Source organism: Heteronotia binoei, chromosome 6 (assembly GCF_032191835.1).
Source record: "Heteronotia binoei isolate CCM8104 ecotype False Entrance Well chromosome 6, APGP_CSIRO_Hbin_v1, whole genome shotgun sequence".
NCBI classification, from domain to species: Eukaryota; Metazoa; Chordata; class Lepidosauria; order Squamata; family Gekkonidae; genus Heteronotia; species Heteronotia binoei.
Window position 1 is genome coordinate 83975944 of NC_083228.1, and position 24024 is coordinate 83999967.

At 42.9% G+C, this 24024-nt stretch overlaps 1 protein-coding gene across 4 annotated transcripts in view; it reads left to right on the forward strand.

Moving 5' to 3' along the window:
* The window catches only part of VPS8 (VPS8 subunit of CORVET complex), a 128790-nt gene that overhangs the window by 103142 nt on the left and 1624 nt on the right, over positions 1–24024 (forward strand). For all 4 annotated transcript variants that reach the window (XM_060242003.1, XM_060242004.1, XM_060242006.1 and 1 more), the window contains 3 exons: positions 414–583; positions 11114–11282; positions 23661–23741. In XM_060242003.1, the coding sequence (XP_060097986.1) occupies positions 414–583; positions 11114–11282; positions 23661–23741 (420 nt within the window). The remainder of the gene's footprint in view (positions 1–413; positions 584–11113; positions 11283–23660; positions 23742–24024) is intronic.

A 24024-nucleotide genomic window follows, 5' to 3' on the forward strand; every position in this document is an offset into this window, starting at 1 on the left:
GTATAGCCTAATAGGCAAATGAGTTCCTGCTGGGCTTTTTCTACAAAAAAAGTCCTGTGTGAAACAAGTTAGGGGTGTGGCCTAATATGCAAATGAGTTTCTGCTGGGTTTTTTCTTCAAAACCCCCCCCCCTGACTTATTGTTAATTAGATAGTGTATCATGTTTTTGCCAGATTGTTGTCTGCAGATTTTACTGACTGTCTCCATTCTGCTGAAATTGTAACAAGAGCTTGGGCTCAGGACAGAGACCTATGGAAGTTGCTACTTCCTCCTAGCTTCGTGATGCTAGGGATAGCATTTAGTACCATTTCTGCTCAATTAAACTCCTTGATGAGGTAAAGTTGCTGTGTACTGTATTAGCAGCATCGTAACACACTAAATGATGCCTATGTATCCTTCTCTTGATTGTCCAGACTCTTCTTGAGACCACAACTAACCTACTCAACCGTGACCTCCACTGGTCTTTATGTAATCTGAGAGCATCTATGGCTAGAGGTCTCAACCCCAAGCAAGATTGCTGCTGTATTTGTCTTCAGCAATATAAAAGGCGACAAGAAAGTGCTGACCAAATCATAGTCTTCAGGTACGCCTCAGTTTAAGCAAAATTTTAATTGTGGCTCTGCTGCTTCCTTCCCCTTCATTATGTCATAGCAAAAGCTTGAAGAGAGAACACCATCTGTGGTCCACCACTTCTTAGGGTAGCTGGAAGGCAGGGGAAGGGGGTGACTTCAGTAATCTAATTTCTTGTATTTCTGTGATGCATTTGTTTGCCAGTTGAGTTTAAACTTGTGGACAAGATCGTTTCTGTGTGAGAAGGCCTAGGTGATGCACCTGCTCTATAACAGGGGCCACCCCCTTTCTTTATAATTATCTCAGATAAAATTCTCTAGTCTGATCATTTGTTTGGCCTTATCTTTAAAGGAGTGAGGAATGATAAGTTGTTTTGTGCTCCAGGTCTTTTAATGAGTAAAACTATTTTTAATCTGAGTTGTTGATGGAATGTCTGTTAAACTGCCATCTGATTAGTTATTTGAATACATATTTTAAGTATTTGATTTGCCTGATGTAGTTTTTAATGAGGTTTTAATGGCTTTTTGGTTGAATTCTGTGAGTATGTTTTTATCATTTATACCACATTTTTGAAAAGGTGATTGTTAATTTCTTTCTGTTATACCTCACTTTGAAATCCAGCAGCAAATAGATGTTTACGTAGAGCAGTCTCTGGGTTTAGAGTAAATTATTAAAAGTTTATGTCAATGTTACAGGCTCATTGATAGAGCACTTTCTCTACTAGTAGCGAACATCTCCATGGATGTTTTTGCTTGTCCAAATTTCTATTAAAATAGATTAATTTAACTTTTAAAAACCCTTCATTTAAAATAGATAGACATGGCAAAATATTATGTAACTGAACACTTTTTCATGGCTAGTGGTTGAAATAATTTTCCTTCAATTTTTTTTAAATTTTAAATTCTTGTAATCACTATGTACTCAAAGCTTTTAAAAGAATGGCAACATTTAATCTAATACTGTATTGTCATATGATAAATGAAGGGCTTAGTTTCTCTTGTCTTGAATCATATGAAGAAGCCATTCATTTAAAAACAGTATTGTATTATGTGGAAAAACCAGCAGTGCTGAAGTGTTTAAATATAGGAGAAAAAATCCCTTGGGAAACAATCCCTAGAGAAGCTAGTGTGGGATACTAAGCAAAGCAGGCCCTGTCTGATAACTATCATTCATCAGTAACTTGGCATGTATGGGATTACTGCATAAGACACTTGGCACCAGCTACATTGCAATTATCCTTCTTTATTAACTTAATTTTAGATCCAAAACTCAAATGTGTTATTTTAAGGAATGAGGTAAATAAAAAAAATATTTTTGAAGTTCTGTCTAAAGGTAACATTTTTCCCCCAAAGGAGAATTGTCCTTCCAAATGGAAGAGTAGTTTATTCAGTTTACTTATTCAGTCATCCTGGCTGGTCAAGGCCTGTGGGGATGGAGACCGAGTCCCCCTGGAAGAGACTGTCAATTTGTCCCTTTTATCAGGGGTTTTGCCAGTGGGATTGAAAGAGGCAGTGATATAGCCACTCTTGAAGAAACCATCATTGGACCCATTGGTTCTATCGCAACTACCTCCCAATATCGAATCCACCATTCCTGGGTAAGGTAGTTGAGAGAGCAGTTGCCAAACAACTCCAGGCCTTCTTGGATGAAGCATCTGACCTGGACCCATTCCAGTCTGGTTTCCGACCTGGACATGGGGTGGAGAAAGCGTTGGTCGCTCTCACAGATGCCCTCCGCAGACATCTGGACTGAGGTGGATCAGCGTTGCTGTTATTGTTAGATCTGGCAGCAGCATTCGATACGGTCGATTATGATCTTTTGACCTACCACCTCACCGACATAGGAGTGAAGGGGACTGCCTTACAATGGTTTTCCTTCTTCCTCCGGGGTCAGGGATAGAGGGTGGCAATTGGTGACACAGTCTTCCAGCAGTACCCATTAGAATGTGGAGTACCACAGGGAGCAATCCTGTTGCCAGTGTTGTTAAACATGTATATGCACCCCCTTTCCCAGTTACTACGGAGGTATGGGTTGGGTTGTCATCAGTATGCCAATGACACCCAGCTCTATCTGTTGATGGATGGCCACCCACACTCTGTCCCGGAAAATCTTGGCTGTGCACTTGAGGATGTGACAGGGTGGTTGCAACAGAGCTGACTGAAACTAAATCCATCTAAGACAAAGGTCCTGTGTCTCACCCGGGGCAGAATAGGTATGGGAATAAAGCTCCTAAACATTGCTGGGGCACTTCTGTCACTGGTGCCAAGGGTTCGGAGCCTTGGGGGTGATCCTGGATGCCTCATTGTCTGTGGAGGCCCAGGTCACCACAGTAGCCAGGTCTGCCTTTTACTATCTATGGCAGGCAAAACAACTGGCTCCCTTCTGGAAGAGCTCTCTCAACCCCACCTACCTCACAGGGTGTCTGTTGTAGAGGGAGAAGATATAGGAGATTGTAAGCCACTCTGAGTCTCTGATTCAGAGAGAAGGGCGGGTTATATATCTGCAGTTGTCTCCTTCTTCTACCTATCTGTCCAGGATCTGGGCACAGTGATCCATGCAATGGTCACTTCCAAACTAGACTAGTGCAATTCGCTCTACGCGGGCTTGCCCTTGAATCTGATCCAGAAACTCCAACTGGTGCAGAATGCTGAGGCATGCCTGCTTGCTGCAACGCCTATACAGGTGTGCATGCAACCAGTGCTGTGCCAGCTGCACTGGTTACCAATTGAGTACCAGATCTGGCTCAAGGTTTGATTCTGACCTTTAAAGCCCTGAATGGCCTGGGATCAGCATATCTGCGAGACCGCCTCTTCCTGCATATCCTTCCAAGAGCCTTACTCTCCATGGATCAGCATCTGCTGGTAATCCCTGTCCCAAAATAAGCCCACTTAGCCTGAACTTGGGCCTGGGCATTCTCTGTCCTGGCCCCTACCTGGTGAAACAAGCTCTCAGTGGAGATTAGGGCCCTGTAGGGACTGTTGCAGTTCTGCAGGGCCTGTAAGACAGAGCTGTTCCAGCAGGCATTCAACTGAGGTAGTAGACATTTCGTTACTCTGTGGCCTCCGTGCTGCAGGGACCCTGATGTTATAACTTTGCTGACCCATTTATCTTACACCAGCTGGGGGGTGTATGGAAGGAGTGGAGGCAACTGATATTACCAACTGCAGAATTGGAGTTTGTTTTTAGATTGTTATATTCAGGGCTCTTTTTCTAGCAGAAGCTCTTCTGCATATTAGGCCATGCCCCCCTGATGTAGCCAATCTTCCAAGAGCTTAGAGAGCTCTTAGTACAAGACCTACTGTAGGATTGGCTCCAGGAGGATTGGCTACATCATGGGGGCATGGCCTAATATGCAGAGGAGCTCCTGCTAGAAAAAGAGCCTTGGTTATATTACTTTTAAATTGTATATTTATTTATTTAATTTATATCCTGCTCTCTCTGCTGAAGGCAGGCTCAAGACAGCTCACAAACCGAGGGTCAACGCAAGCACATTAGTGTGTCCGGTAAAATAGACAACAATAAAAACATAAAAACAATTGCTAAGACATTTGCATGTGCTACTATCAATAGTTTCAGGCGGCGATTAATTTCTGGTGGTTAGCTGTACTCAGAGGTCTCAGGATCGCCATAGTGTGATGAGATAGGCCATTGGTGGTGTTCTTATTGGTCAGTCCCATTGCTGCAGATGTTACCATAATGTAAATGCCTGGCAGAAGAGTGCCATTTTGCAGGCCCTGCAGAACTGTGAAAGCTCTCGCAGGGCCTTAACCTCCTCCGGCAACTCATTCCATCAGCTAGGGGCAGCAACAGAAAAGGCTCTGGCTCTCATTGTTTTGAGCCTCGCTTCTCTGACGCTGGGGACTGTCAACAGGTTTTGAGACCCTGATCGAAGTGCTCGCTGGGGCATGTGCAGGGAAAGGCGGTCCCTAAGGTATGCAGGACCCTGGCCATATAGGACTTTAAAGGTAATGACCAGCACCTTGAAGCAAATCCAGTGCCCTATCGGAAGCCAGTGCAGAGCTTTCAGCACAGGCTGAATGTGTTCTCATAGAGGAACGCCCAGTAACAGCCTGGCTGCAGCATTCTGCACCAGTTGAAGTCGTCTGATTTGGGACAAGGGCAGCCCCATGTAGAGAGCATTGCAGTAATCCAGTCTCGAGATGACCATCGCATGGATCACTGTTGCCGTCGCGTTTGAGAAAGGGGACCAACTGCTTTGCTATCCGCAGATGGTAAAAGGCTGACTTAGCAGTGGTAGCTACTTGGGCCTCCATTGATAAAGAAGGATCCAAGAGCACCCCTAATCTTTTAACCTTGGGCGCCAGCGGGAGCTGGGCTCTGTCAAGGGTCAGTAAACAGACCTCCGGTCCCGGACCACAGTGACTCAGATACCTCTGTCTTCGTTGAATTTAATTTCAGTCTACTCAGCCTGAGCCAGCCTGCCACAGCATGCAATGCTGTGGACAGATCTTCCAGGGTGGAGTCAGACTGGCCACCCATCAGCATATAGAGCTGGGTGTCATCCATATACTGGTGTCAACCCAGCCCATACCTCTGGACAACCTGGGCGAGGGGGCACATGTAGATGCTACCATCGGAGAAAGAACCGCTCCCTGCGGCACACCACATATAAGTGGATATAATTGGGATAGTTCATCTCCTAGCGCTACCCTCTGTCCCTGACCCTGGAGGAAGGAAGGAAGCCAGTTCAAGGCCGAACCCTGAATCCCAGCGGTGGCGAGGCGACCGTGTCGAACGCTGGCAACCGGTCTAACAGCATCAGCACTGCCGAGCACCTCTGTCCAGGTGCCTCTGGAGGTCATCTGTGAGGACGATCAGAACCATCTCCATCCCGTGACCCGGGAGAAAACCAGATTGATGAGGATTAAGCGCGGAAGCATCATCCAGAAAACTCTGAAGCAGCACTGCCACAGCCCTTTCAATAATCTTTCCTAAGAATGGCAAGTTAGACAGTGGCCAGTAATTAGCCAATTCAGCAGAGTCCAAAGATGGCTTTTTAAAAAGGGGACAAACCACTGCCTCTTTTAGAGGCTAGGGGAAGGTTCCTTCAAGAAGGGACCTGTTGACAATTTCCCTTAGAGGAACCCGAAGCTCCTCTCAGCCAGCTTTTATTAGCCAAGAGGGGCATGGACCCAACCTACAGGTGGTTGGGTGCACAGTGGAGAGTACTCTGTCAACTTCTTCTAGGCTGAGTGGAGTGAAAGAATCCAAAACTTGACTAGGAGACGTGCTCGGGGCCTCGAGTTCATTTACTGTTTCCAAGGTGGCAGGGAGGTCACGGCGGAGTGAAAGGGCTTTATCTGTGAAAAAAAATGCAAATGCATCACAGCCAATATCCAATTTACTAGCATTTGGTATACCCTGTGGTAGGGTAGTTAAAGACTGGATTATCCTAAATACCGTATTTTTCGGACCATAAGACGCACCCCCCCCCAAAAAAAAGTGGGGGGGAAAGTGCGTGCGTCTTATGGTCCGAATACTAAAAGATGAGGGGGGGAGGGGCCTGCAGCCCCCGGGAGACAAGCGGCGAGATCGCTCCCTCCGCCCCCATCGCCAACCCAGCACTTTGCAGGGAGCGATCTCGCTGCTTGTCTCCCAGCCAGGCGTGCTTGCCCCGCGCTTGCGTGCCTGGCTGGGAGACAAGCGGCGAGATCGCTCCCTGCAAAGTGCTGGGTTGGCGATGGGGGCAGAGGGAGCGATCTCGCCGCTTGTCTCCCAGCCAGGCACGCAAGCGCGGGGCAAGCACGCCTGGCTGGAAGACAAGCGGTGAGATCGCTCCCTCCGCCCCCATCGCCAACCCAGCACTTTGCAGGGAGCGATCTCGCCGCTTGTCTCCCAGCCGGGCACGCAAGCGCAGGGCAAGCACGCCTGGCTGGGAGACAAGCAGCGAGATCGCTCCCTGCAAAGTGCTGGGTTGGCGATGGGGGCAGAGGGAGCGATCTCGCCGCTTGTCTCCCAGCCAGGCACGCAAGCGCGGGGCAAGCACGCCTGGCTGGAAGACAAGCGGTGAGATCGCTCCCTCCGCCCCCATCGCCAACCCAGCACTTTGCAGGGAGCGATCTCGCCGCTTGTCTCCCAGCCGGGCACGCAAGCGCAGGGCAAGCACGCCTGGCTGGGAGACAAGCAGCGAGATCGCTCCCTGCAAAGTGCTGGGTTGGCGATGGGGGTGGAGGGAGCGATCTCGCCGCTTGTCTTCCACCGAAGATGGCCATTTGCACACGTAGACGAAGGTGCGTCTTATGATCCGGTGCGTCTAATCGTCCGGAAAATACGGTAATTGTGCTGGGCGTGAGTTCGCAGATGCAATCATGGTCATAAGATATATTTTCTTAGCGGCCTTGACTGTCACCTCATAGGTTCTCATATACGACCTATTAGCTGTTCTTGTCACTTTGTCGTGGGCTTGACGCCACTGCCTCTCTAGCTGTCTGAGCCTCCGTTTCATCTGCTGTAGCCCTGGCATATACCAGGGCACCAGCTTTGTACAGATCACGGCAAGCAATGGTCACGGCAAGCCTGCTATGCCAGGTCTCCACAAGCTCATCTAGAGAACTGCCAGTGAGCCAAGGATCCCGAAGAGCCATCTGGAACCGCATAGGGTCCATTTGGCTCTGTGAGTGGGCTAAAATACACCCACTGCCCAAACAGGGTTGGAGCGGGATATTCAAGCAGGCCTTCAGGGCATAGTGGTCCGACCATGGCACATTATCAGCAGTAATACGATCCACTGTCATTCCCACTGCAAAGATCAAATCCAAAATGCGTCCAGCCTGATGGGTGGGAGTTGTTACATAATGAGAGAGTTCCAGTGCCGCCATGGATGACACCAGGCCCAACGCCAATGTGGAGCCCATGTCATCAGCATGGACATTGAAGTCACCCAGGACCAGAAGTCTAGGGTGTTCCACTGCCCAGCCTGCTATGGTCTCCACAAGGGCCAGCAGGGCATTAGCTGGTGCAGAGGGCGGTTGGTACACCAGCCAAATAGCCAAACTCTCTTATTCCTCAACCATCAGACCGGTACATTCAATTCCGGTGATCCCTGGAGCCGGGAGTGCCTGGAAGGAGTAAGCCTCCCGGATGAACATCACTATTCCTCTCCCCACCCCCCACCGTTCGCTAGTCCATGCTTGGTAAAGGACCAAGAATCCGGGAGGAGCTACTTGGGAAAGAGCAACTGTCTCCCTGTCTTACACCCAGGTCTCAGTCAAGCTAGGTCCATATTCTGCTCTAGCAGGAAATCCTGCAAGACAGAGGTCTTATTATTAATGAACCTAGCATTGCACAACACCAATGTTGGAGGTGGATGTTTCAACTTGACCCCACTGCTTGCAACCGTTGGGAAGGGATGCAGGCTGGAAGGAGGCCAAGCATTCTGGCATCTTGACGCCTGTTCCCACCGCTGTACTTACCCCTCCCCAGGAGCACCGGGATCCCCAGTTGAGTCATCTCACACTAATGGTCTCCACCAGAGAGCCAGTTTGGTGTAGTGGTTAAGTGTGCGGACTCTTATCTGGGAGAACCGGGTTTGATTCCCCACTCCTCCACTTGCACCTGCTAGCATGGCCTTGGGTCAGCCATAGCCCTGGCAGAGGTTGTCCTTGAAAGGGCAGCTGCTGTGAGAGCCCTCTCCAGCCCCACCCACCTCACAGGGTGTCTGTTGTGGGGGAGGAAGGTAAAGGAGATTGTGAGCCGCTCTGAGACTCTTCGGAGTGGAGGGCGGGATATAAATCCAATATCTTCTTCTTCATCTTCTTCAGAGCCTCAGACCAATCAAGATGTAATAGAGTACAGCACTATTACATCAATCCAGCACTCTATACTGCCTTATCTCTAATCTCTAATGTATACAGTATCCTACTGCTAACTTTCCCTTTTGCCAATTAATTTAAAGACAATTTAAACAAAAAAAAATTGACCTTCCCTCCCCCCTCCCACAACACTTAATCAATTTGCAAAATTAATAACAATTTTAATACTTCTATTTTTACTAATTAATATAATCAATATTAAACCCCACCTCTCCCTTATCTACCCAATCAATTAGCAATTTAAACAGTATCTAGTTTAGCAGATAACAGTTTTCTCAATTAGATCATATGTTCTAATTCATATCCAATTTAGAGAAGGAAAAAGAAAAAAAATTAAGAATATAGCAGCACTGGAATTGAACAAGTTAGCAACAAAAATTGATATTAAACCAGCAGATGAATATGCTGGTTAAGGTAGTTCTTAAAGTGCTGGTGATTGAGCAGTTATTCCAGCAGCTGGAGTGCAAACTGTAGTGCAAGGGATGTTAAAGTGCCAGAGCACCCAGTAGTGTTTTTGGTATAATCCAGAATATTTTAAGATGTTTTAAAGTGCTGGTGCAGTGTTTTAAAGCACAAGTGTCTTAAAGTACAAGCAGCGAATTCAGGTAGTTCTAAGCGTCTGATTGTCAGTTGTTCTAGACAATATGGTCCTTGGGACCGTCCTGTAAGCACTGCCACAGTGAGCCTAGGGCACGTTGAGACTCACCCAAAACTCTCAGGCTGCCAATGTGCTCTGTCCCGGCCCAGCAACAGGCGAAGTACAGCCAGCGTGCAGGCAGTCCTCGCTCGGCCAGCACTTGTAACTTGAGCCAAAATTCAAGTCGCTGCAGCTGGGACCGGTTCTCAGGTCTCTGCAACTGGGGCCAGTTCTCAAATTGCCCCCACACCAGGAGCAGAGGCATCCAGCTAACTATCACCGCTCGCCGCTTGCCTCGGTCGCTGCTTGCCTCCTTTGGTTCCTGCCGTCCTGCCCCTTCTCACACTGCCGGCTCACCGCTACCGCCGATTGGCTCACTCGTATATTGTTTTATTATATGTATTTGATTTTAATCTTGTATTATTGATTGTTGTTACCCACCCAGAGCCCATTTGGGAATGGGTGGGCTATAAATTGAAAATAATAAATAAATAATAATAATTCGTTCCATTTATATCCCACCCTCCCCATGAACGGGCTTAGGGCAGCTAACAAGCCGGACTAGCATCTTTAAAACAAAATAATTAAACATTAAAATAATAAATATTAACAGATCTTGCTTCTTGGCAGTGACTTGTTTTCTTTGAAAAGCTAATAAAGCATACTTTAAGAAAGCTGTTTTTGTGTTGTACTGATTATTATGGTTCTATCTCTTGAAGTGGATAGTAGAAATAGAGGATTTGGGGGAACAGCTGACTGGAGAACCATGGGATAAAGATAATCTCCATTAATGCTGAGGTGCCTTACTGTCTAATAGCCACACAGTTCATGAAGCTATAGCAGTGAGTTTACTTTCTCTCTTCTGACAGTATGGTACCACCAGGGCTTTTTTTGTATCAGGAACTCCTTTGCATATTAGACCGCACCCCCCTGATGTAGCCAATCCTCCTGAAGCTTACAGTAGGCCCTCTACTAAGAGCTCTGTAAGTTCTTGGAGGATTGGCTACATCAGGGGTATGTGGCCTAATATGCAAAGGAGTTCCTGATACAAAAAAAGCCCTGGGTACCACTTATGGAAGAGACAGGGTGATTTCATTCCCTTCCCCATTGCAGCCTCCTGACCAGAATGGCTGTTAAACCACACAGGTCTTACAATTTTGGGAATAAACTTTCCAAGAATAGGAATGGCTTCTGGAAGGAGGGAATATGGGAAAGGTCTGCAAATAGATAGCACCTGTGAGGGAGCCGGTCAGAGGTTTTACTCGGGAGGGCGACCACTTTAAATTTCTCCTCGGTCACCTTCCCTCCTTCCCTCAGTCACACTTCCAGAAATCTTGTCAGAACTATTAATAACTGGCACCAAACGGTTTTAAAGGCAAAAACCACAAAATATTTATTAAGGAACAAAAGTCAAGGGAGAGGGATGAAATAATATTGATTATAACTGTTCAATATTAAAAGGCAAATCAGTTGGCAGCTGGTTGGCAGAATGAATCAATTACAGAGAGTAGAGATTAATCAGGCTGAGGTAAAATATAACACAACTTTGGCAGAAGATCTTTAAAAATAAACAATAACCAGGCAGGTTTCAGAGTCCCACTAGGCTCTACTTCACACAGGCTGTCGGTGCCTTCCGGGCACTCAGAATGCTGTTTCTTCAGATGTTTTTCCCTAACTTAGGCAGTGCCAAATCATATAAATAACAAACTTCAATCAGTCTTCGACACACACATAGAGAACTCCTGACTGATGTCAGTATTCTCCCTCACAGACCCTTTCACACTAGCTATCTTCCAGGACTCGCACCCCTCAATTCCGATACGTCTCAGCCCCACAGCTAGTCCTCTGGTCTGAGTCTGTGGGATCCAACACCTAGTTTGGTAAATACTTGGTAAGTACTAATATGCTGTGTTGTATATTATTTATTTATTATTTTTAATTTATAGCCCACCCATTCCCAAATGGGCTCTTGGCTACCTATATATATATATAGGTATACCTATACATATACCTATATATGCTTGGCTACCTATGTGTATATTATATAATATGTGTAATCTGTTTTGTTTTTCAGCTGTGGTCACTTGTATCACTCGCTCTGTCTCCTGAGTAAGGACTGTGGCATTGACTCAAAGGGACAGATGAGATGGACTTGTTTTAAATGCAATGCAAGTAACAGAAGTGGTAAACTCAGTGATACTTCCTCAGAGATGAAGAAGGGGACCACAGTATCTCTGGCACAGGTAAGATGTACTAATGAGCCTTTTTCAAAAGGCTGAATACATTTTCAGTTTCCCTAGGAACTTAGGGACACTTTTGCAAATTAGGGCTAATATTGTGTAATGCTGCCATTTGGAAACCTGTTGGTGGTTTCTGTCATGTTTAAACAGGGATACTTTTGTCCATGCATCTATTTTTGTCCATGCATCTGTTTTGGGGGCAAAGAAGGGCAAACTCATGCTTCTTTCATTTGTCTCCCTTGGACAATTTTATAGACCAGAACTCTCATCCAGTGGCTTTCAAGAAGGTTTTCAGAATTAAAGCAAAACCCCCAAAATAATATAAAAAAACAAGCTTTAACAAAGGTGGAATAACTCTCTAAAACAAAAACTTGTATCACTAAAAACCAATGTAGAATAGAACCAACAAAAAAGTAGCATATGGATTAATATCAAGTTAATATGCAACAATTGTGGCAAATGAGATGTAAGGACAAAATCAACAAACCAACCCAAAGCCTCGGGGAAAAGAAAGATCTTCACCTAGTGCCTAAGACCGCCCTGAGCCTGCTTCGGCAGGGAGGGTGGGATATAAATAAAATGTATTATTATTAATGTATTATAAACATTGACTCAAAAGCTTTAAGAGCTGATTTATTCCCTATTATTTCCCTTCTCCCATATCTCAATCTGTAATAATTCACCAATTTATGTTCAGTAATTGGATCTTGAGGCATTCTGCTCTGCTGTGTACCCTGAGTTTCATCTCTCGCAATGGGCTCAGTTCTGCCTTGTATGATTTGAAAGTCCCTGCTCATATGAGTGAAGCTGTCATGATGGTGCATGTGGGAGAGGCAGTCTTGCAGCGAATATGAAGGTCCAAGGCCATGAAGGGTTTTGTATATGATAGTCAGCAGCACCTTGAATTGAACAGAAACTGATAGGCAGCCAATGGAGTGACTGTAGAGTGGAAGTGATATGTATGTGATTAATTCAGAACCTCTTCAGTGAGACTTCCATAAATGGCTCCCTATCAGTTGTAAAGAGGACAATGAACCCAAATGGGCAATATAAACATTTGAAAAATCAAAATTTTGTATTGACCACATCCTATTATTGTATATTTAATGCTAGATGGCAGAAATTTATGTTGTAATTTTATAGCTTTGGTTTCACATTTGGTATTTAATAGATTCTCATACTTCTGCTTTGGAGTTAATATTCTGTATCGTATTGATTTGGCTTAATTTCGTGAACTTCCTGGGTTGTTTTGTCAAACTATTACTTAACACAACTGAACAGCATGTATTATGCAGACATGCTGGCTGTAACATTAAAATCTCAATGTCCGTTACTCCTGGGGAGGTTAATAGGAAGAGAATCCTTAGAGGAGAATGTTTAATTTAACCTTCAGGACTCTTCAGATCCTTTAACTGTGTGAATGATTCAACTTTTATGTGACCTGGACTTGAGAAGAATGTTTTTATCTTCCAGATGTTGTGGGCCTAACTATTTCAGAGTAAAGGCTTTCATTTTGCATGTTTTATTCATGCTTCTAAAAATAGTCTGGCTGTACCCTATGGGAATTAATGCAGATTTGTTTTCTTGTGATAATAGATTTGTTTTATCATTAATCTCTTCAGTGAAAAATATTGAGAATACAGCAGGTTCTGCAGTTATAGACTGATTAATCAGGTGATGTTCATCAACAATTCTCAGTGCTGTGGGGTTAGAGGCTGGGGTGGGGGCCTTAACCGTTTGCCCCTTGAAATGCGTCTCCCCCCCCCCCAAAAAAAGGGAAATCCAGTGGTGGGGGGAAGATATGCCTTTAAACAAGAGACTTTTCTACAGGATACGCAGGTAGTGGTGGCCCTTGACTGACTTTGGTTGGAGAGCCAGATGAAATTCTCCCTGTCTTCACAAGGACTTGGCCACAGTCATTCTTGCAGTGGTAACCTCCAGTTTGTCTACGTCAATGTGCCTTACTTTGGACCTCCTGTGAAGACTGTTTAGAAGCTTGAATTAGTATATAATGTGGTGTCCACCTGTTGTAAAGGAAAGAACACAGCATTCCAGTACTGATTCTGTAGGAATGGGGAAATGGTGTCTTTCCTTGAAACCCTTCCCTCCATACACACACACACCTGGGGTTCCCTAAAAAGCACCCTGGTAACCAGCTGCCACCACATAGTGTCTCTTTGGAACATCTAAACTGACTTACTGAGCAGGCACTCTTCCAGAGCAGTACTAGAACAATAACAAAGTGACAGGGCAGAAACCTGAAGACATACCTTTATAATCAACTATGTAGGGCCCATGCTATCTAGGGGAAGATATTTTAAGAAATATCCCAGGGAGATTAATTGTACTAAAATTGTACCAAAAATTCTTTTTAAAAGTTTATTATAAAAGAGAAGGGGGAAAGGAAAAGGGTAATTGGACTCAAAAAAGTGGTGAGAAAAGGGTAAAAACAAAATATAGGGAAGGCACACAACAACAGCACATAGATGTTCAGATGAAAAGTAATACAGTTTAACCAAGCTAAATACACATTACCTACAGATTTCTTGCAGTAACAAGAAATTGAAGGGGTCATTAACCCCCACTCAACTTCTGTGGACTCAGTTTCCACTGAAGTCTGAAAACTGAAGGCCAAGAAAAATCCCAGGTTAAAAGCACCAAGAAAACAGAGCATCACTGCCCCAGACAGAGTTCCAACAATACACTGTGGCTAATAGCCACTGATGGACCTCTGCTCCATATGCTTATCCAACCCCTTCTTGAAGCTGGCTATGCTTGTAGCCGCCGCCACCTCCTGTGGCAGTGAATTCCATGTGTTAATCACCCTTTGGGTGGAGAAGTGCTTCCTTTTATCTGTTCTAACCCACCAGGTCAGCAATTTCATTGAGTGTCCAAGAGTTCTTGCTTTGTGAGAAAGGGAGAAAAGTACTTCTTTCTGTTAAGAGCCCGGGAATCATAGTGGATGCAGCATTATTGCTAGAGAAGCAAATAAATGTAGCTGTAAAAAAATGCTTTCTTCCACTTCATTTTAGCTCAGAAGATTGGTCCCTTACACTTACTTGACTGATTTAGCCACTTGGATCAATGACATGGTGAAATTGGGAGTAGAATACTGTAATGCACTTTACATAGGTCTCTGCTTCAAGCCAATTGGGAAGTTTCAGTTGATGCAGAATACTGCAGTTCATCTATTATCAGGAGCTGTGGAGCACACTTATCACTTCTACTCTACAGGCACTCTGTTGTCTTCCTGTCAGTTACTGAGTTCAATACAAAGTATTGGCCATTGCATACAAAGCCCTTCGTGACCTTGGACCCTTATGTGCAGGACTGCCTCTCCCCCATGCTCCTCTGTGACAACTTCACTCATATGAGCAGGACCTTTTGCAGGGCCACCCTGCAAATGAGCAGTATCACCAGCTGTCCATATACAAACGTTTTCTGTTGTGCCCTCCACCATATGGAATGACCTGCCTGCTGACATTCCATAAACTATGCAAAACTGAATTATTTAGGAGGGCATTTTTACACAGGTAATGGGGCTGAACTAGAATGAAATGGTTCAGAAAGATGCTTTAATGAAGGGAAAGGTATTGTGAACTCTGCCATTGCACATTGTACATACAATTGTTGCTGTATGTATTACCCTACTATGTAAGTTCTGCATCATTTAACATGTCATTTATGCTTTGTTTCAGCTTTGTCTGCTCAGTTTCAGATTTCTAAGATCCTAATCCTATTACATTGCTTACTGACTGTTTCATCCTGTTAAACTGTATTAACATACACTATGTAGTTTGCTTGAGTCTCAATGAGAAGGCAAGACTATAAATAAAGTAACTAAAATAAACTAAACGTAACCAGAAAATAGAGCTTTGGAAGGAATGCCATCAACAAGAATAGTAATGATAGTGTACATATCACTGAGAGCTGATGTCACTGGGATCACTTTTATTAGAAAGAAATTTCGCAGGGCAACATTATACTGTGCCAAGCAGCACCTTGATTGAGTCAAAGCATTTAGCAACAAGGATCTGAAAGCTTCCAGTGTTTGAACAGATCGATTTCTCTGAGCTTTCTTGTGCTATTTACTGCTTTTCTCCATTATGGCTATAATGTGATCAAGCTGGATGTTTCCTCTATTCTCCTACCAACTTGCCTCTTTCTATTGTACAAGTGACCAAAGATTACATGTTCTTGCTGGGCCTCATGTGAGTGGCAGGTACAGGCTGGTCATGAACGTAAGATGGAGGGGGAGATACAGAGGCCAATGGTGGCATAATGGTCATGGCAGCAAGTCCAAATTTTCAGGAAGTTGCTGGGCACTGCCAAGAGAGGGTGGTCAGGAAGAGAAATTGAATACCCATTGCTAGTGATGTTCCAGCCTCAATTCAATTAGGTGCTTCAGTCCTTCTAGCAGCGTTGCTTAATCAAAAATAGGGTACTGACCAGAAGGAAACATGCTGAGCCACCTCTGCATTCTGTGTATGTCAGTGTGTGTTACTGGAAGCAAAGATGAATTCTTGCAGTTTTTTCTTTTCATGGGGTGAATGTGAAAGACAGAAATCAATGATACCCTGACTCCAAACAACCCTCTTAAATATGAGGCTAAGATCTCTGAGGTTACATTTGGGGTGTGTGTGTCATTTTGTTTCATTGCAGAGGTGACTTCTGTTTGCTTAATGATAATCAAAGTGACTCTAAGTAATCCAGCTGCTAAGGCTAAAGTAGTATAAAGTCCTGATTTTAGAGTACAAATGTTATATGATTTAATTAGATAAGAGAGGACTACTATACAGAGTAGTATTGGATGCTTATAACAGACATCAGTACATTGCTATTGTAGAAAATGCCTGATGCATCCAATAACAATTCAAGACCCTGAGATTTGGTGGCTGCCAGTAATATAGCATCTCAAATAGGAAACAATTAGATCTGAACTGAGTTAAGTATTCAAACTGGTTCTTCTTCTAGTGAGTTTTCATTGCATTAGCACTAAAGGACAACTAATTTAAGTAATTTTGGTTTCATTAAAGTAGAATTCTAATAGTTAAAGAATAGTTTTTAGATGAGCAGTTCATTCACAGCATGCCTCTGCCTCTCTGCTTTTTATCTCTGGCATAGCTTGTTGCCTTTTGTAATTGGCTGAATGGAAACAAGGTGGAAGCTTGAAAACCTTCAGAAGTCCAGAATAAATACTGTTCAAGATAGTGTTCCCTCTTCTCCATTTCAAACCTTGTGTTGTCTGGGATCACAAAAACAAATGAACTTTTATTTTTAAAGAAGTCCATGCATTGGATAATTTTTGAGGGGGTGAAGTCATGCTAAAAATTCCTTAGGAACTTCAGTTGTTGCATTTCTATACTGATTTTGGTCAAATGAAGGGCAGATTTGCACTACTTGTAAAATTTTGGGTTGGGTGCTTAGAGCAAAACTGGATTGGTGCTGGAAAATGCCACCAAGCATCTGGAGTATATTTCATAGTGCCATTTCTGCTGTTCTGAAGTGAACTGTCAGCTTGAATGTTGAAGCAGTGTTGAGATTTAGATGTGAACTGACAGCAACCCAACACACACTGTTCTTTATCTCTCTGTTCTGTGAGCATCCTTCTCAGTAACTGCATTGGAAAAAAACACAAAGAGTCTGCCAGGGAAATTGGTGGTTTAAAAAAAATGCACGAGCATTCACTGGATTAGAGAAGTTTTGAGCTTTAAGTGTATTTCTAAAGTTGGCCTTTCATCTCCAAGAGGTCATGGATAAGACTTAAAAATTTGTAGGGCAGTTTTCTCCAGATCCTCTGGTCCAAACAGAAATTGGCTTTTGTATTCTTTACAATAACAGGAGCTGGGCTTGTTGTAATATTTGTGCCAAGTGCAAGCATACCCAGGTGCAAGCTTACTAGCCTGACTACCCTTCCATTCCAGCTCAAGCCAGCAGGAGCAAGGGGTAAATACTGAGGCAAGCCAAAATGAGAATAAGTTATATGCAGAAGCCGTGCATGGCCAGGAACAGCCAGAAGGAGTGACAGATGGCAGTGCAGACCATTTTGATCCAAAATAACTTAGCCAACAGCTAGAGTATAGCAGCATAAGCATCTGGGTGACACAGAATGTAGTGGTCTAACACACACATTCACACTTACACATGTATACCACCCCCATCCTCCAAAGGATGATTTCCCTTTGTTTCTGACCTCTAAGTGAATGATGCTCACCCAGCCTTCCTTGGGCTGGCTGTACCTGCTCATCATAAGGGGATTTCTGTAAACTGCTTACTTAGAACTACTGAAGGCTGCTCAATAGTAGATTGATTAATTAGTTTAATTTTCTCTGTGGATCTTCCAGTTGGAGGGCATCTTAATTTGTATTCTGTACACATGTTGTAGCATCTGCAGTTTCTAGAGGTGCATTTTACAACAAATGAAAATATTCCTGACATCAGTCCTTAATTTCTGTGGGATCTGGCAAATTGACAGTGTGCGTGTGTATGTGTGTTTAATGGATTTGGTTGCTAATTTAAGCAATATGTTTCTTGCTTAAATGTCTTCAAAAAGTGTCTTCCTTTAAGACACCTTTGGAGAGTTTGCCAGATTTAGTTGAAGTAGAATCTTGTCAGTGCTGTGAAGGATGTTTGTGTGAGTATAAGTTCCAGGTCTTTAATCAAGTCACAGTCTTTGCTATTTATCTGCAGTTTAGTGAATAACATGGTGTTTTGCAACATGGGAACTCAGATGGCTCCAGAGTAAAATAAGTTTGTTTACCTTTCCAATACTGTCTTGGTACAAATTGTCAGGTCAAGTAGTATCAAGGAACATTCACCTTCTCTGCTAAAGGCAAAACAAAGCTGTTGAGTTCACTTTGAATATATCAAATATTTCCAAGTTACATTGGTTAGGCTATCTTGGTATGTGTGTAGCTCAAATGTATTTTATGTTAATAATAGATTGCTTGTGCATAATAGATAATTTTGCCAAAAAAATTGCTATACATTTGAGTCAAGCCTTGTATTTAAAAGCATTTCACTCATTACAAAATAAAATTATTACATAAGGGGTTTTCTCCCCATTCTTCCGACTGAAGACATGGTGGGGGGAGGTGAGTGATATGTTTTCCAGGCTTTCACATTTTTAGGAAAGCATCCCATAATGGTCAGTAGTGTAGTTAAAAACGCTGGACTAGGAAGACCTGGGTTCAAATCCCTAAGCTACCAAAAAGCTCCTTCTCTCCCTAATTTATGACACAAAGTTGTTAAGATGCAGTGAGGAGGGGGGAAAGCTATGTATGCTGCTCAGAGCTTCCTGGGTGGGGTCATTAGACTGTGATTTAATTTTGTCTGAAAATTCCATTATGCGCAGAATTGTGGACAGTTTATTTTGATTATAATACTGAGCTTTTCTGTAGCATTCAACACACTTCATGTTACCTTGTAAAAACTATGACAGCCTTGTAAATTTGGTCAGTATTATGCCCATATTGTTTTATGACTTTCGTGGGCCCTAGGTACTTTTGCCTTTGTTGACCCATCCCACAATAAAGACATCAATATTAAAAATTATTTTTGATATAACTTTAAATACTTCAATATTTTTCCTGTTTTAGGCAAAACCATAGAACCTAAAATTTCATTTTTTCCACTGTGAGAAAAAAAATTAAAACATTTTCTTATATCCTAAAAGTTCAATTTTCTTCTTCAAAACATTTTCACGGGCCCCTGAAAGTATTGTGGGCTCTCTAGGCACTGCCTACTGTGCCTAATGGATAAGTCAGCTTTGTGTAGATGGGTAACTGAAGCTGAGAGAGAATACTTGTCTAAGGCCATCTAGCAAGCGTAGTAGAAGACTGCATGCTTCTTGAATTTCTTAGCTAACGTAGTACACCAGCTCAGGGAAAATGGACCAGGGCAGGTCCTACCAATAATTTTTTCAAACATTTCTAACAGAAGGCAGTTTGCCCACTAAACAGACTGCTTTTGTTTGTGCAGCACTCCAAAGCACAAACAAGGGAGATAAACAGATCTTTACAGAGTTACAGAACAGGTAGCTTCTACTTCATGCTTTCATATTATTCTGGTTGTTTGTTAACAAGAATTGCCAACAGTAGTAAATTATTTCTTTCCGTTTGGGAGTTCAGTTTTAGGAATTGAGGAGTTAGCACTAATATGAGTGAAAAGTTGGGTGCTAACTTCAACCTTGAAGAAGTCCTGTCCTGGAGGCTGAGATTGCCACTTTTGGTTGAAGGTTTTCCTTTTAAAGTTTGACATTGTTGAGTCATAAACAAAATATTAAGGTGTGATGCAAGACTTCAAATGAGCCTTTAGCAGCCTGCCCTAAATATATTGAGCAGTTCCTGGTGTAAGGATGTCAGGTCTTGCCTCCTCCCCCGGGGAATTTGGGGGACATTCCTGGAGGGGGCGGGAATGTCTTCAATGTGATGTCACACAGAAGTGACATCATCGCATTGGGTACTGGCTTCCCACACAGCTGAACTCCAACAGTGAATCTGCAACTTGGAGTTCAAGTGTGCGCAGTCCCTGCTTCTTGTAAAACAGTATCTAAAGGGTTTGAAATGCTGTTTGTAGGAAGTGGAAGCCGTGCACACCTAAACTCCCACAACAAATTCACCACTTGGAGTTCAGGTGTGCAGCTGGCAGCTGCCCCCCTCTTTCCCTCATGCAAGATTTAAAGGACCCTCCAGCTGATTGGTGGGCCACATGCTTCTGTTCCAGCTGGAGGGCCCTTTAAATATTGCAGGACAGGAAGGAGAAGAGTGGCCACCAATGGTCGCTTATGGGGACAGGAAATCGGGATTCTTCACTCCCACCTGGGGACTGGCATCCCTATCCTGGTGGGATGGCAAATGAATAACCCAAATAAACTGTAGAGAGAAACTTTTAATGAGAATTGCCAACAGCAGTAAATAATTTCTTTTGTTTCCATGCCAAAAGCCCCTGTGGGGGACTTTTGGGGGCATTCCTGGAGAGGGAGTTCTGTACTGTTCCTGGAGGGGGAATATGTGGGTGTTCTTATTTCAAGGACTGAACAGAAAACTGGGGAAGACCTGAATTGGGGACCTGAGTGCTTAAATGTATGATGTCTGAAAAGTTAATTGAATCTCAAAGGTCTTACGCTTCTTTTAAAAACAGCCTCTGAAATAATATTTTGTTCTTCCAACTGGTGTGTGCCACAAACCTGTAATGCTAATGCTTTTGAAATCTCTCACACACACTTTGCATGAATGTGCAAACGTATGCCTCCAGACATGGTGTGCCAATGCTACATTTCCTTGTGGTGGTGGTGGGGAAGAAATGCACATCATTTTTCAAATCTTTGACATTCCATCAGTTCATAGTTGTGCCTCCATAAGATCATTTGCTGAAGAAACCAGAGTTCAAATTCAGAATAGCTGTTTTCACTATGTTATTCCACATCAACCATCTTTGCAAGTTATAAGTCTAAAGTTGTTGCTCTTCTACAGGTGTTTGTGTGAAAGCGACTTCAGAATCCCTTTCCAAAATAGTGTTTAAGCTCAGTTCAGAGTAATGTTTAGAGGATTTGAGCAAGCTTATGTTTGGATTACAAGTTATGGTTCTGAGTTGACCAGCTTCTGAGATGTGAATTGGAAACTGCATTCTAATGTAGCTAGACCACGCATGCAAGATGGGACATTTATACTCAGAACAGTGGCACAAACATAAGATTTGCTAAAAGATTCCCTACAGCACAGAATAAAAAGCTTTCCTTTAGTTAAAGGAGAAAGTGCCCTGCAGCACTAGTTTCCATGACAACAGGAAAAATTGCCTGCAATATATCAGGTCATCAGCCCCAAGAACAATCTGATTGATAGTTACATACCAGTGAAGAAACAGCAGAGGAGAACGGTTATCTTATCCCACCCTCCCTTTGGATAGGAACAAATTACCATTGTTCCCTTGTTCTTCTTTCCATTTTCCTGTGTGTTTGTGACAGGCCTGTGAAAAGAGGGCACTAGTTACAGAGCCACAGTATATTTGTAGCCATTATCTTCATTTCAGTAATTTGAAAACTTGCCTGCTATTTCAAGTGTAAATTGTAATATGCAGATATGAACATGCTCTCTCTCTCCCCCTCCCTTGCTTCAGCAATATTATTTTACTGTAAATCTTTATAATTAAAAATGTGAGAAATGGATGATGGAATGAGATGTGAGAAGTCCTCAAGCCAGAATCTAGAGTACAGTTCTTGTTCTTTATGGCAGAGAAGACAGCACTCCCCTAGCCACTGGTGGAGACCAGGTGTGGGTATGTGCTATGGTAAAACTGTGTCTAGAACCTTAATGAGTTCTTGGCACAGGGTTCTTCCCTGAAGGATGCTGAGTAATATGGTACAAGCGTCAGAACAGACCACTGTAATCTAAGAGAGAGGATTGTAAATTGGCTCTCTGAATTAAACTTTACCCAAACTGTAAGCTCAGTGAGCTGTGCTGGGCAAATTGGATTTCCTCAGACCATTCTCTATATCTGAATGGGAATAATAATGACTTTTCTCACAAGAAGACAGTGAATAGATGAAAAGTGAAAAATGTAAAGATTGTGGCATTCTGTTCCCCAGGAAATGATGAATGCTGTCCTTACACACCTTACCATTCAAACTTAAGACTTCTTTTGTGGGAGGCCTTCAAACTAGACTGAAAAAAGCAGTGACTGATTTCCCACTCGCCTTACGCCACTCTCACACTCCTCTTCTCAGTAAGGCTTCTGTCCGATTTCACACTATCTGCCCTGGGGCTGCAACTAGCTTCGCCTTTTTCGTGAGGCAAACAGAAACTGGTTTTTAGAGGTTTCTGTTTGCCGTATGAAAAAGGCGAAGCTAGTTGCAGCCCAGGGGCAGATAGTGTGAAATAGGATGGAAACCCCACTGAGAAGAGGAGCGTGAGAGCGGTGTAAGACGAGTGGGAAATCGGTCTGTGTTGTTTATACTCCAGTTCAGAGGTCAGCAGCCTTTTATACTTAAAAGAGCCAAGCTACTTTAAAATTCAAAAGATCAACAAAAGAGCCAATATTAAAAGGCCATATGTACAACTGAAAACATATGAATTAACATTACTGATAATTGACATGCTGATTAATAATCCATAAAGTTTCTGCAGCCCAAACACTGGCTTTTGTGATTAAGTAGCTCGCACAAGGTCTAACAATATACATAGGAGCACCCTGTGCAATTTTTTTGGTGTACTTCCATAAATCTGTTCATGGTTCACTCTTAGATTACTAGCAATTCTATTGTTTTCTTTTTATGGAAACCACCTTTTGCTCATCTCTATCATTTCCCATTTATAGAAACCATCTCTAAGAAGCTCTTTAGTCCCATAAAAATCTTTCCTTGGCTACTCCTGGTTATTCTAGCATCCCATCTCCACCTCCAAAAACTTTACTGAAAAATTTCAATATTGTTTTTAAAAAGAGGCATCGAGAGGCATATTTGTTTCCATACTGAGCCACAGTAGGCTCTACAGTCCTAGGCTGCAGACTCCTCTTCTAGTACCTGTTTATCATTTTAGATGTTTTATAATAACTTTTATTTGAGATTGTTTTAAATATTGTCAGCTGCCTTAATATTCTAAATAAACACATAGGGTGCATTCAAAAACATTAAATAACGTGCTTTTCAACTGGATTTTTAATGTGAAAGAATTCCAAAATCCACTTGCAAACAGTCTTTTTGTGAAAGCACCCATAGTGTGTATTAGTGTGTTATACTCAAAGTCTAGTTGAGAGATGGCATTAGGATGCTTGCTAATCACCCATATTGCCTGGCTTTGTGGACAATTCTTGTCATAGTAGTGCTTAAAATACGGGATGCATTACATCTTGTCCAACCTGAGCAAAGTTCTTGTGCCTTTTTACCAGTCTGCTTAGGTAGCCATATTCTTGCCCTTGTCTGATTCAGTACTGGAAATAGAAAACATCTAATGTAAATAATAAAAGCAAACTATAGTTACGTTTGGAGGAAGAAGATTCTGCTTTCTGTTTGAAGAAAGGAGTTTCATCTCTCGAAAGGTTATACCTCAAAAATCTTGTTGGTTCCTAAAGTACTACTGAACTCAAATCTAGCAAGTCTTCTTCCTAAGAGATTTCCTAGTTTTAGTTCAAGTAGATCCTTTCCCTTTCCTTTTGGGTTAAAATATAGGCTGAAGTGGACTTCAGTTTCTACTCAAGAGTTAACAGTTTTTGTGGTTTGGTCCAAAATCAGCTTATGAATATCTGTACCTTCTTTCCACTAAATGTATTTTTCCAGTTCTATTAATTTTGACTACTACTTCAGCAGGTTTTAATAAACTTTGGGCTATAAAAATTTTAGTTGATGTACATTTTCTGTGTTGGTAACACTGACATTTTGTTCCTCAGACCAGTTCAGAGTCCCTGTTGGATCCCCAGCAAGCTCAAGCTTTTGACCAACTCTGTCGTCTGTATCGAGGGACATCGAGGGTAACATAATTTTATGTCTTGCTTTTTAACAGAGTAAAATTGGGAGCAAGCTTTGGTTGTGTTCATCGTTCTAACAGTGTTTAAAATACCACAAGTATGATAGCTGTCACTGTATTTACATTGGGAAGGAAGAGACTTCTCTTCAGAGACTGGCTTTTCACACATTTGTGGAAATATCCATGCCCATTATAATTCTTGAAAATTTGTTTAAGCATTGCCAAGATAACGATCTTTAGATGTGCGTTACTCAGTAAGAGTTATTGAAAGAGGGATGGGCAGAATC